The sequence below is a fragment of the Gastrolobium bilobum genome, unplaced genomic scaffold (genome assembly GCF_033153095.1).
Source record: "Gastrolobium bilobum isolate Gb01-03AN ecotype WA unplaced genomic scaffold, APGP_CSIRO_Gbil_v1 utg7782, whole genome shotgun sequence".
NCBI classification, from domain to species: Eukaryota; Viridiplantae; Streptophyta; class Magnoliopsida; order Fabales; family Fabaceae; genus Gastrolobium; species Gastrolobium bilobum.
In genome coordinates, this window is record NW_026899380.1 from 614,886 (window position 1) to 630,017 (window position 15,132).

The 15,132-nt window shown below is 32.1% G+C and overlaps 2 protein-coding genes across 2 annotated transcripts; one reads left to right on the top strand and one right to left on the bottom strand.

The window, feature by feature from the left end:
- The first annotated feature begins 6,313 nt into the window (after positions 1-6,313).
- LOC133290045 (choline-phosphate cytidylyltransferase 2-like) lies at positions 6,314-10,375 on the top strand. The gene is made up of 8 exons (XM_061488099.1): positions 6,314-6,558; positions 6,689-6,802; positions 6,880-6,975; positions 7,092-7,134; positions 7,233-7,388; positions 7,541-7,621; positions 9,631-9,741; positions 9,874-10,375. Exons 1-8 carry the CDS (start codon positions 6,434-6,436, stop codon positions 10,087-10,089), a joined length of 942 nt encoding a protein of 313 aa, XP_061344083.1. The 5' UTR covers positions 6,314-6,433; the 3' UTR covers positions 10,090-10,375.
- A 2,749-nt stretch (positions 10,376-13,124) lies between these two features.
- LOC133290111 (VQ motif-containing protein 22-like) lies at positions 13,125-13,848 on the bottom strand. Its single transcript, XM_061488176.1, has one exon. The coding sequence runs from the start codon at positions 13,738-13,740 to the stop codon at positions 13,171-13,173; it is 570 nt and encodes a 189-aa protein (XP_061344160.1). The 5' UTR covers positions 13,741-13,848; the 3' UTR covers positions 13,125-13,170.
- Between the last annotated feature and the right edge of the window lie 1,284 nt (positions 13,849-15,132).

The window sequence follows — 15,132 nt, forward strand, 5'->3', positions numbered from 1 at the left end:
TTCATGATCTTAATGCTTGTTTTCTTAAGGAATAACCGGGAACTGGGGTTCTTTCAAGATTATATAAAATTAGGGTATCAAGGTATTGAGTCTTAATTAATTTAGAGGAATCGATTGGCAATATATTAAGGACAATTACTTAAGGGTTTAATTCATGACATGGAGAGAAAATTAGAGGAAATCGAAACCCTAACTGCGTTTTTCTTGATTGTCAAAACAACTTTCAATTTATCTTTTTGCATTTTTAATTATGTTAATTGCTATTGTTTGATTTTAATTCTCGTATAAACATTCTCGTAAAATAAAGCGTAATAGTGAACGAGTGATTGGAATTCTAATACTCGTGGGAATGATCTCCTACTCACGTACACTTTATTACTTTTACGACCGGTGCACTTGCCAAAGTCGCAATACAGAACCTTCTAGCTCTCAGTTTCTAGCTTTATTTGAATTGTTTGAAGATCTTTTGGATCCTGATTTAGTGGTTGCGCTTGAAACATTAGGGTTATAAACACGAGATTTCAAACTTCTAACAGGAAAAAGCAAGGGTTTTTGATCAATTCACGAGCTTGCAGCATTCTATTTGTCAAAATTTGTAGTGTAAAAATCTGTATTGTTGGTTACAGTGGAATCAGTGAAAACACAAAAAATTGTATGTAATCATAGAAAATCAGAATGCAATATGTAAGCATAAAAAATTGCAAGAAATCAAAACTGAGCCCAATATTGAATACTGTATCCTTAAGGCAATTTCCCCCCTCAATGGTGCCTAAGGTTCATGAACAAATACCTCCCACGATAGAACAAATTATCTTTGTTTCGACAGTGGCACAATCAGAAGAAACAACTTCGGAGGACACAACGAACGCTGATCAATCACACCAAATGAATCCAGAAGATTTCAAAAACACATTTTTTTTACAGAGTTTCGTTAATAAAAAAGTCTCTCTTTATTCTTATTTCCTTCCTTATTTATAAATCGTGACTGGTCACAATGAATGATATCTATTGACGGTGAAGAGTTGTGTCTGTTTGGCAGTGAAAAGTCATGTCTATTCACCTGTGAAAAGTAATGTCTCTTTGACAGTGAAATGACACATCTTTTCACACCCAACTTCTTATTCATAACATTTGAATGCTATAAGAATTGCAAGAGAACTTTCCAAGTTTGGAATTGGGTTTCATCAAACTCAAATGAGGTTTCATTCTATAAGAATTATATGTTTGCTTTCTGGGCATTCCACGTATTCCATACGTGTTATTATCACATTATTTTAATATTTATTTATTTTTAATTTATATATATATATATATATATATATATATATATATATATATATATATATATATATATATATATATATAATCACATAATATATAGAGAGAGAGATTATATACTCACTTTTTAACTAAGAAATCATTACATAATCAAATAAAAACTAACCAACTAATCATTACTTATAGATAAGATTCTAACTAAATCTAATAAGAATTATTTGTTTGCTTTATGGGAATTTCACATATTCCTTACTTGTTATTATCACATTATTTTAATATTTATTTATTTATTTTTAATTTATTATTTTTATTTTTATTTATTTTATTTTATTATTATTATTTATTTTAATTATTACATTGTTCTCGTAAATCAATATTTTATTTATGAGTTTTATAAGAGTTATGTTGTAGGAAAAGTGATTGTGTAATGTTACAGAGATTCGTTTTGCATGCCTTAATTTTTTATTTATTTTTTTGTTTTAAAAAGTGTGGGGCCCACAAAATATTGTGAGTGTAGGAAAATTTGTTGTATTATGTTAAAGGATAAAACGAAAACCCTTCATTTATTATGTTTTTACACTTTTTGCACCATTTCGGGCGCTTCTTACGCCATTACAAGAGAATATTTGGTGCTTATTGTGCCATTTCAACATTTTCTTGCGCTTTTTGCGCCTGTAAATAGTATCAATGAGCAATGCATTTTTTTTTTTGGTATTATAATTCATGATACTATTTAACTTTTTATAATTATGTATCAAATAAGGAAAGAGGGTATTTTGTCACAAGATGATTTCAAACTCATATATTCTTATTCTGATTAAGGTACGTTTAAAATGTTAGATTATTTTTTTATTTGATGAATACTAGGGTGTTAACGGGTTGAGCCGGGATGGACTTTAGTCTTAAAAGGTTAAACTTGTTTAAATGTGTCAGTCTGGCTTAACTTGTTACTTATTATGAATATAATTATCGGCTTGTGACCTAACTTATTTACATAAAATAAAAGTCTGGTTTAGTCTATTAGCTTGTTAAAAAAAATAAGACAACACAAATTTATCCAAACAGAATATATGATCAACAACACTAATAATTTCACAAAGATTCATAAATTCAATATATATCTAAACAGTATAATATAGAACAAAATTATTTAAAAAGTCTGTTTAACCAATAAAATGCGATAAAATTGGTTGAGGAAAGAGAAAGGGGCTATTATGAGTAGTATAAAAAATATAAAACAAAAATAAAAGTTAATAATATACTAGGCCAACCTGAGAGGCTCTAAGGTCGGGCTTTTGAATTGGAGCCTGATCCTTTTTTAGTAAACGAGCTTTTATACAAGTCCAAGCCTGATTTCAACTATCAATTTTAGACATGTAAGTCCAGGCCTTCACGAGTCGGATCAAAGACCCCTGATTTGCTTATCACCCCTAATAAATACATTGTTATTTAATGATATATTGTCGCATCATTTAAGAAATTTAACATATCATGTATTATCAAACTCATTAAATGATATAACAACGTGCTATTGAATAATATTATAAAAATCCTTCCACTAATAATGTATAAGATTAAACTTTTTCTTTTTTGGAGGTTACAAGGAATTGAACACAACTCCCTACATTACACACACTCCTAACACACACCCCCAGATTAAACTTTTTCTTATTAATGATGTATATATCTCACCTTTTATTCTTTGAAATATGAATTTAATTATTATCCATTGATAATACTAAAGAAATTTCATTATCACAACAAGTTAAACAATTTAATTTATTGAATCACATAAAAAAATTTACTGAGAAAGTTCCGGAAATTTAAACTTAAAAATATTATATAGCCTAAAAGATTGACATGGATAACATAACCTGTTATAAAATAATAATTTAATTTTGATTATTATTATTATTACTTTCCTATTCTAACCAAATCGGGAGAAAAATTTCAATGATCCCGGGATCAGTAGTTCGGATAAAAAATTTGACAATTACTGAGAAGAAAAAAAAAGGAGACTTTTTTTTCAAATGTGATCAGGTGAATGGAAATATCATGTGGGGCTTGGATCACCAATTTTTTTTTCCTGAGACCGGACCATCATCTTTTGGAAGTGATTCGAACTGAGTCTAGTCATGCAAGTTAAGATTTGCTCGACAAGAATAAATTTTATTGAGATTACTAGTTAAAAGTATGAATTTGTTTTCTTGATTGAAGTTCAACTCGTTAGTTATTTAATTTAAACACAATGAATTATACTTAAATTTTATGCTCAATAGCTTGTTATTTAATTAATTTTTTTTTAATAATATGAAGATATACGTCGTTTATATAAAAATAATAATAATTTCGGTTTCAAAAGTTTCAGCTGTAAAGTCAATATTGTTCGATTAACCGTATCTGCGTATCTGATATAACCATGCATGTTCCCATGTTTTCCTAAATTGCTAAAAAAAGGGGTAATTATTTAAAAAGGAAATTGCCTTAATTTCCATAATCAATTAAATGCAATAAAATCAAACTAGTACCAACCATGTATGATGTCTGTACTAGCTATTATATGAAAGCTTTTTCTTTTTTGTGGTATATAGTATTGGATGCTACTCATATGGCTTGAATAAATCTATAAAAGCGTAAAAGTCGAAAACCAGGGCTGTGGTGTACATTGTCTAGCTAGTTTATTCGTGCCTCGTGGTGACTGCTTTAAAGATTTCATTGAATTCGAACATTCAAAGTTTGCTGTGAATGTTACTCTTATTCTTGTCGTGTCTGAATTGAATATTCATTCCATATCGATACTTATATATATATATATAGACAGATCCTTTGACACCAGTGTCAAAGAAAAAGTTTGACACCTCATCTGAGAACCATTAGATTAAAAAAAATCAATGGTGTCACATGTTTACAAATCAGAATCGTTGATTTTTTTTAATCTAACGGTTCTCATATGAGGTGTCAAACTTTTTCTTTGACACCAGTATCAAAGGATCCTGCCTCATATATATATATATATATATATATATATATATATATATATATATATATATATATAGGTAGGATCATTTGACACCGGTGTCAAAATTTGAAATTTGACACCTCATCTGAGAACCGTTAGATCAAAAAAGATCAACGACTCTGATTTGTAAGCATGTGACACCATTGATCTTTTTTGATCTAACGGTACTCAGATGAGGTGTCAAATTTTAAATTTGGCACCGGTGTCAAATGATCCTACCTCATATATATATGAGGTAGGATCATTTGACACCTCATCTAAGAGCCGTTAGATCAAAAAAGATCAACGACTCTTATTTGTAAGCATGTGACACCGTTGATCTTTTTTGATCTAAAAGCTCTCAGACGAGATGTCAAAATTCAAATTTGACATGGGTGTCAAAGGATCCTACCTCTCTCTCTATATATAGAGGTTTGCATTTGTCATTTAACAAATTTTTTCTAGTCGAACCTTGGTCTTTTGATCAACAAAGAACATATCATAAATGAAATTCCCAAAATAGAAAGGCAATGAAAGTAAGTAAACAAAAATGAAATCCTTAAGAAACGGAGATCATAAATCTAGCAAAATGAAACCCAACACAACAACATGAAAAATCCTGACACAGAAGAAGATTGGATCTCATTAAAAGGTTTGAAAGCGCCAAGAGCCCTTGTAACCAATGTGAAGAAAACCGTAGATCACTTTCTTATGCTTCTACTTTGTTATCCTTCAGTTGCAAATTGATTGAATTTGGGTTGAAATGGTTGCTAAGGGATCGTAGATCACAGGTTTAGCTGACTCTCATGTTATTGGTGCATAGCTCATAATATCTAAGAGCATGTGTCTTCATCAACCAATCTAAAATGATTCAAACTGTGGTGACTAAACTGAAAATTGATAACCGAATAAACTAAAATTTGAAAAAAAAAACCGCAAATTTTAATTGGATTGGATCGGTTTTCGGATTGATTGATGAAAATCGATCCAATATATTAATTTCTCTCTACCTGCTTAGGCATTTCCCCAATCATATCCCAAAAATTTCTAGACTCGAGATACATTAACCCATTAACTAAACCAAAAAAAAAAAAAAAAACTAGCCACATTTTATAATAAAATTTCATCTGTAGAGCTTCATATTTCCAAAAAAAAATAAAAATTATATTATCGTTTACTGATGCTTTTGTATTTCAAAAAAAAAAATAATTACAAAACCAATATATACAAAAGATATTATTTGCACAATAATTATGAAATAAATTTTAGAGTTTTCAAAAAATCAAAAATCGATCCAATCCAAACCGAAAAAAATTGAATCGGATCGGATCGGATTTGAAAACAAATCCAAACCGAATAGATGATTACATGATCAAACCGATTAAATATGATCGAATAATTTTTGCTTCCAAAATCGATCCAATCCAGACCGCGAACACCCCTATCTCACATGTCTATGCGCACTTGTGTAGTTAGTAGTTACATACTTTTTTTTATAAAAACAAAAAGTAATAATTATTAAGTTTTTGTATTTTAAATAATTTTACTTGATACATTAAAATAAATATAATAAAATGTTAAAAATATATCAAAATATTATTGCAAATAATTTAAATATTTTGATTTAATATTTTCTTAAAATTAATAGTTTAAATGCGTGTTAAATATTTGTTATTAAACAATAAATTGATTATTATAAATATTAAATTTAGGAAAAAGTATTTTTTCAGTCGATAAAGTTATTTTCAGTAAACTCAAAACTATGTCGTTTTGAGATTATAAGATTAAAAAATTATAATAATAAAGACTAAAAAAACCCTGTAATATATTATAATTACAAAAATACTTTAATTTTCGTCCAAAAATAACATCGTTTTGAACTCACCAAAAATAACTCATCTACGTTTACCGCAGAAATTCTTTGCCCTTGAATTTATACAATATTATATCTGTTTCTTATTAGCCTTATTAATAATTAGTGATTGCACGGTGTTTATAAATCATTTACTTGCTTTATTGAGAAAAAAGGGACACCTCGAAAAAAAAAAAAAAAAGTAGAGAAAAACCGAAATTGGCGCATACGGCAGCAGTCGTCGGGAGCCGGGAGCGCATGCGATTTAAGAAAAGAAAAGAAACGGAGAGGGGCGATTAATTCGAATGGCAGAATCGAATTCCAAAATGGCGTCGCCTCCGTTGGATCGTCCCGTTCGAGTGTACGCCGATGGCATCTACGACCTCTTCCACTTTGGCCATGCTCGTTCCCTTGAGCAAGCCAAGAAATCGTATGCATCTTCTTCTTAATCACTATTTCACTTTTATTTGATACTTTGCATCAGAGATCTGCTTAATGGAATGCAATTATATAGATTTCATATTTCACAAACACACTTTTTCTTACTTTCGAGTTTTTAGATTTCCGAACACATACTTGCTCGTTGGGTGCTGTAGCGATGAAGTCACCCACAAATACAAAGGCAAAACGGTTATGACAGAGGCCGAACGATACGAATCCCTGCGCCACTGCAAGTACGTTGTCTTTTTTGTCAATTATTATTTGGATTTGGATTTGGATTCGAATTTAATTAAGCTTATCTTGAGAGCAGATGGGTGGATGAAGTCATTCCTGATGCCCCTTGGGTTATAAATCAAGAGTTTCTTGACAAGCACAAAATTGACTATGTGGCTCATGACTCTCTTCCGTAAGAATAATCTCTTAACATCAACATGTGCATTCAGTTACTTGGATCCATTCATTTCATTGCATTTTGCATAATTGTAATCATCATTTTTGCACTTGTCAATCCATTGTCCACAGTTATGCTGATGCCAGTGGTGCTGCCAATGATGTTTATGAATTTGTATGTATGAGAAAATGTTCTTTTTGTATATTTTCATTTCGTTTCATTTTGCTTTTCTTCCATGACATACACTATATGCCATGCAATTTTATATGCAGGTTAAAGCTGTTGGGAAATTTAAGGAAACAAAACGGACTGAAGGAATATCTACATCAGATATTATAATGAGGATTGTCAAAGATTATAACCAATATGTGCTCCGGAACTTGGATCGTGGGTACTCAAGAAAAGAGCTTGGTGTGAGCTATGTGAAGGCATGATTTTGTCATAGATCTCTTTGATGTTTTTTACTTTAAATAGGATACCTCTTTAAGTGTATTATTCATTCTTATATTGACTTCAATCTTGTTGTTCCTTTGGCGAATGCGCTTATCCCTTGTGGTTGTCATATGTTTATCATAAACAGGAAAAGCGATTGCGAGTGAATAGAAGGTTGAAAACATTACAAGAGAAAGTAAAGGAACAACAAGAAAAAGTTGGTGAAAAGGTATGTATACTGCTATAACATATAATTTAGTTAATCAAGTTGAATTGATTTCTTTCTTTAGGCAAAATCATGTGAATTGAATGGGATGTAGGATGAGAAACACCTATGTAAACTGTGATGTAATGTAATTGTTGGTTGAACCGTCAAAGTAGGTTCTGAGAATACCAATTAAAGTGCTTCAAAAAATTTCACAGGGAAACTCAATGGTGATTTAAATTGCTATGGGATGTTGGATATCTATTACTGCTTTTTTGGTTTAATGGCTTATTATCACAGTTTTGTCAAAGTATTGACCGCATGGATTTTGGAGTGCTTTGTGAAGGACACATACGATGATTAAGGAGTAAAAGCAACAAAGCTTATAATAATTCAATCTGAATTGAGATCTGTGTTTATCTTGTTTTAATTTTTATTTAGGACCTGGCAGTTTATTGCAACCCAAAAAAATTGAGTCTTAACAGCTTCAAATTTGTTGAATATAGCTTACAATGAATTCCGTTCCTCATTTTATGATAAATTTCAATATATAGGTCTCTGTTTTTATATCTTCTATACATTCTTATAATGTAGTGGCTTTATGTATCTTGTTGTGTGCTTGCAGTTGTAACTGGAAAAAAAAATGGAATTTTGCAGATTGGATTTTTTATTTGGCTTGAAAGTTACTACATGCTTTGATCACATGCTGAATTTTCATATGATTTTTTTAATTTAGCTTTAATTTATCATTGTAATTCTAGCAGGATGAACCAGGTTGCATGTGAATATATTACTCCTAATTTCTATCCTTTTCTTTTTGTGTCGGGCATCATAGGTCACAGTTTCATTGGTTAAAAGTGTAGTGGTCTTATGGCTTATTGCCAACAAACTGATATCAGCCAATTGCAGTTTGTTTTTTCACGATTCTGTATTGCTTGTTTGAATTCCTAATATTGCTTGTTTGAATTTTTACCCTGAGACTCTATTATGCTCAAATTAATTGTTGGCTGACATTAAAAATCTTGTGTCCACATGTGATGAAGTGACTAGAGAGTGAAAAAGCTCTGGACTGGCTTAACTGTAGTTGTCTTGTAAAAGTAAAACAAAGAATTCTTACTGTTTCTGCACAGTTGCTAAAAGCAGTAGTAGGAAGCAGCTTTGTAAAATTAATCATTTTGCTTAAATGCTAGGTTGTTAGTAGCGGCCCGTAGCGCCGCTAAACCGCTACCGTAGCGGGTAGCGGCGGTCAGTCGCTACAAACCGCGACGCTACGCGACATTGGCCGTAGCGGAAGGTAGCGGCGTAGCGTAGCAGCAATACCTCTACCCGCTACACCCGCTACCCCGCTACACCACTCCCATGTTGGAATTTGATGGAGAATCCGGAGATGATGATGATTTTCTTTATTAGTTCACTTCTTGTACTTGACTATTTGACAATTTTATTGTTCAGTTGTGTTTAATTTTGGATCCTTCCTTTATGTTCCTTGTATTTGACATTGATTGTGGAATTATGTGTTTGATTTTGTGTGACTTCTTATGTTTGAGCATTAATACTAAAAGCGGTATTGCCTCGTTTCTTGACTGTTAGTATAATATATGTGGAATTAATACTTCACCGTAGCAGTAATACCGCTACCCGCTACACCGCTATACCATTTTCGGGGTCGGCCGCTACCGGCCGCTAACTGCTATTGACAACTATGCTTAAATGTACATCTGGGTGAGAGGGAGCTGTTGTGTTATTGAAAGTGTTGAAACTAAACAAGGTGTTTACTCTGTATAGTTGCATAGATGAGGCTGTAGTTTAAAATTGATATGTATAGGAACGGGCAAGTGATCATAGACATCCTTAACAAAGCAAAGTGTCAAAGCCTATGTTTATTACATAATAAAGCAAATCTTGCTGTGCTATGGACATTAGCATTCTCCTTTCAAAATTTATTTATGCTTAATAGTATAATACCTTTTTAATTTATTTCAATTGGTTTTACGGTATTGTGATAGATATACATATTTTTGTGGTTCATCTAGATCCAAATTGTTGCAAAGACTGCGGGTATGCATCGGAATGAGTGGGTAGAAAATGCTGACCGTTGGGTTGCTGGGTTTCTGGAAATGTTTGAAGAAGGTTGCCATAAGATGGTGAGCTAATTTATTCCCAAAAAAAAAAAATATGTAACTCTTCTGATGTATGTAAACTACAAGTTAACTTCTTCTTTTTTTTATTTGTTTTGCTTTTTTCAATTTTTGTTACCCCACTTGGATCTATATCAGGGAACAGCAATTAGGGATCGAATTCAAGAGAGATTAAGAGGTCAGCAGTTAATAGATGGCTCATATCCTCTACAAAATGGCAAGGATGATAAGGATGATGACCACGATGAGTATTATTATGATGAGGATGATAGTGATGAAGAATTTTTTGAAGAATATTATGATGATGATGAGCTTAATCCCCAGATTAACGGGAAAGATGAGGAGATAAAATAGGTAACTTTTGGTAAAGTTGTTGGGTTCTCGGCGGAATGTCGATAGCTACTGTCCTTGCGATTTCTGTAATATTACATGCATTATCTTGGATAGTGGAACATGGCTTGTAGTTGCACAAGGTAACTTTAATTTTGCTGAGTGTGGTCAAGATTCTGCATGTGGAACGGCGGTATACATGAAACTGTTGTTTGTATATGCTTGGCAAGAAAACCTGCCCCGAACTTGTGTTTGTTACTTGTCATGTCAGTGACTTAGTTTTAGATGGGGAAAATACTATAACCTTTTTATTCTTTACTTTTGGACTCCATATCTTCATTATCTTTTATCTCAGGCATGCTTTCATAGAGTTTATTTTGAAGTTTTCATCCAAAATGACTTGAGAGAGAGAGAGAGAGAGAGAGAGAGAGAGAGAGAGAGAGTACTTTCATTCCATTGGCGTGCCCATGTTACTTGGGATGCTTAAAGTGTGTTTTGTAGTGTCGGTTGATTACTGTGCGATAATAATTTAACGGAAAAAATATCTTAGGCCGTGATTGTTTGGCAGAACATGCAATGAGTGTGCTTTAAAAATAAAATTACTACATAAGAAAGCAAGGTAATCACATCCTCTGAATATATTTTGGAATATCTAGAAATCCTTTTAATGAACGCCAATAATTCCTAAATTCACGCTGGACTTATTTTGTAGTCGTTTCATTTAAATTTCCTTAAACATTTAGTTTTTAACCATAAAATCCTTTGATAGAATTTTATGATTTAATTGGGAATTAAGATTTAACGTATGTAAGTGTTTAGAACTTGAGAAAGCTTGTTCTTACTACAAAATTCCAGGAGCTTGTTTTTTCCCCATCTTAAAGTCATGGAAAATCAAACTCCGGAAATGAATGATTGAAGGTGGGGAGAGTTGCCGTTTGGGAAAGATTCTTATTTGTAATCCATCAAAAATTAATCTTGAAACTATAAATTTAGAGATATGCAGTTTGGGAAAGGTTTTTATTTATAATCCAGCAAAAACTAATCTTGAGACTATAAATTTAAAGATATGCATTTCGATTGATTTTTTTGAATTTAGTTGTTAGAATTGCGTGGAGGTATTTATAGTCACATGGAAAAGTTATAGACTCACAAGAATCTGGCTAATCAATTTGTTATGGCTCGGATTAATTGGTAGCTCGGATTAATTGGTAGCTTTTATCCTCGAACTAGAACATCTGGGAATCTATTCCAAAAGTAAGATTTGTGTTTACTTTATATTTTGGAAAGCTTCTAATTTTTAATAATGCGGTTCTAAAATCAAAATCAAAATCAAAACTTAGTAATAATACTCAGAGAACAAATAATTGTTGGTTAGTGTTATATCTGATCTCTAATGCAAAACACTTCAATCCAATGGCGCACCTAAGTTCAGACACCTATGGAAGTAATTAACTTTTGTCATCCGCGTAAGGTCTCAGTAATCATTTATATCATTATATGTTTCGATTTGAGTTATATTTTGAGCGTGAAATAATAACAAAAATACATTTTAACATCATGGAGGATTCAAACTCGTTAAATTATTGCAGGTGTTACACGTTCAAACTCGTTAAATTATTGCAAGTGTTACACATGATAAGCAATGTGACTCACGACTTGACTTTTTTTATGATGAGATAAATTGTTATTCTGCATTCCAACTTCAAATCCAATAAACATTATCAGAGCTTTGAAATGTATGGTAAGGAAATACTCAATAGGGTTCACACTTCACAGAGTTGCAGTTGAAAATTCGTAACGTATCTTGAGAAACAGTCATTGATAGAATGAGACTAAATGGTAACAACGTGCAAAACAATTTTTAGGTAGCCATGCGTTTATCACTAAATATTATGCACCTCTGAAGAAAATGGGGAAACTGAAACATAAAAATAGTAGAAGGGGGCATATCACAATGAGGAGAAGTTATTCTATGGGCCAGGCCCATAAAATGTATAAATGCTCCCTCTCACATGTAAAGGGCAAAACAGAAAAATAAAAGGAAAAGCAGGGACAAAATGGTCAAAAGAAAAAATTGATTGTGAGGGGACCAGGGAAAGATTTCATGGGCCAGAATCATATTAATTTTTTCCCACAATGAGAAAGGAACAGTGACCAAAATGTCACTGTTCATCAATTTTTTTACCTAAATGCCATGCGAACAGTGTTATTTCCCAATCTGCCACGGGAGCAAGTTCGTTACCCAGTGTAGCGAACTCGATTTGCTGACGTGTCACATTTCTAGTGGACATCAACTTGATTTTAACCAAGTTCGCCTACATGGTAGGCGACCTTCATTTTTTTTTATTATTATTATTTTTAAAATTTGATACTTGTTATCCATTAAAAATGTGACACGTCAGCAAACTGAATTCGCTACACAGAGTAATGAACTTGCCCCGTGACATATTCGGAAATAATACTGTTTGCGTGATATTTAAGTAAAAAAGTTGGTAAAGAGTAAGTGTTCCCAATCAGACTGTCATAAGCCTAGTTCTATTGCTAAACGTTGCTAGCTTAGGGTAGACTTCATACCACCGGGTCAGGGGCCTGATAACCTATCATTCCCGCAATTTGGAGTTTGTACTTTGTACTATTATGTTGAGTGTTGCTTCCACATTCTGTATCACAAAAGGACATACATAGATACAAGTATTACAAGGAAGCAAGTCAACATACGTAACATATTTTGGTAAAGGTGTAAACCATAATAATTTAACTTTAGGACTCCCTAGGAGAAGGTTCCCAATTAATATTAACATAAAAAAAAAAAAAAAACAGACAGATAAAAAAGAAAGGAATATAAATAAATATTACACCATTGCTAATTAACAAGGAAAAGTAGAAGCATAGCAAAATAAAAAATAAAAAAAAACATAGCCCGATTTGTGGTGTGCGTGGCCAGACAAACTATAAATATATTTAACATAGGTTGGTCAACAATTGTCGCTAAGTCAGCACCTAATTTATCTGCTTTATGTCACTTTCAGACCGAAGAAACTGCTAGCCGCCTACCCCTGTTCCTATTGGAGAATACTTTACGGTGGCTTCTCAACAGCATCAGAATCAAGAAGAAGAAGTACTTGGGAAGAAACGCAATTCATGATCCATGAAAATCCCACTATAATCAGTAACATTTGGAGGTGTTGGGTTGTTTATATTGTCTCCAACTTCTCTGTTACTAGTGGATATGTAGTGCTGGTTTTGTTGTTGATATAGCTGCTGTTGTTGTTGTTGCTGCTGCTCAAGATGGTAGCCAGAAGGGGCTAACATGAGCCCATTTGGGTTCATAGAAACTGGACGTGACCCGAAACCGAAACCCAGATTTGGCAAAGGTATTGATGCAGTTGGGGCAAAAGGTGCGGTTGGGCCGCCAGTGAATTGTTGCACCATGGCCCGGAAGTTTGTTGTGTCAGTGTTGAGCAGAGTGGTGGGAGTTCGCCTTGAAGCCCGGGATCTGCGGCGGATGGGCTTGGAGACTCGGCCTTCTGGGCTCAACTGGGTCGGCGTCGTGATGGTGGTTGTGACGGTTGTAGCTTCGGAAACGGAAGATGGGAGGACTTGACCTGCAGGGAGGTTTTGTTGATAGAAATGGAGCCAGTCATTTGGGCCAGACATGGTGTCACTCATGGCCATATAAAAATGGATTGGGAAGAGAATAAGAATAAGAAGAAGAAGAAGAAGAATGAAGAGCCTTTTGTATTGGTGAATGAGAAGGAAAGAAAATTGTGTATTTGTGGGTTATTTATGGTGGTTTCAACTTTCTTCATTCTTCGTTGTGCTCAGCTCAGTCATAGTCATAGTTAACAACGTAATGGAAGGAAAAAGGAACATCCTGGCCCTTGATTTAGAGAGCCACGTGTTAGATAGGAGAATAATAATTATAATACTATTATACTAATTAATACACCCTATGGTTGTGTACTCAACTACCAACCCAACCCAACTATATAATTTTATCAATTTACGAGTTATTCGATATATTAGGGGTTAAAAATGACGATGATCATCAAATTAAAAATGACTGTTTATACCCTACCCCAAAAAAAAAAGACTTATAAATATCAATAAAAATAAATTAAAAATAAGAATCACGTATATAATTATATTTTAACTATATATTAGTATAAAGAGAATTTAAATTTTTTTCTTTTTTCATTAATTGTATCAGGCATATTTTATAATCCGATCCACGCATATGAAATATAGAACTTTGTTCATAAATACAAATTTGTAAGTACATGTAATGTTTAGATAATAATGGAAAGGAAGAGTGTTGGCATGTTGAAGTTTATGATGTTAACGACGTGGAGGACGGAATAGATTGCACGTGTATTGTTTTAGTAAATATTTTTACTTTTCTAATATAACTTTGTGTTAATGTAATGAAATAATATTATTATAATGAATAGTTAATAAACTTTTTATATTCTCTCTCTAAAGAGAAAGAAAGTGAAGGAGAAAGAATATAAAAAATTATTAATCATGTATTAAAATGACATTATTTTATCTAAAATAAAATAAAGTTATATCCTTTAAAATGATAAATATTTCTCCCTAAAATAAATTACGAGAAACTCATATAATAATAAAAAAATAAAATAAAGGATCATATTTTTTTTTCATGTTACATGGACTTTTTTTATCATATTATATACCCATTAAAATTTGAGCTAACACTTTTTTTTCTTTTAAGTTGTGGTTCATCTGATTATATCTTTATATAAGATAATATTTTCTTATATAATATAATAAAATTTTTGTCCAAAAATGAATAGGTATATTTTTTTAATTTTAGTTAGTGATATACAAATTTTAATAGGGAAATCATTTTTTGATCTTGTTGGAGATTGTTTTCTCATGTTGTAAGGCAATAAAATTCGTGCTATCTTCTTTTTATTTTTTAATAAGTGATGAGACTCACCATTTGTTGTATTTATAACATAAGAAATGTTATCTCATGTGACATGAGAAAAGAAAAATCTATTTTAATATTGGGAGAATATAATTTTTTTTCTTAGTGTGACA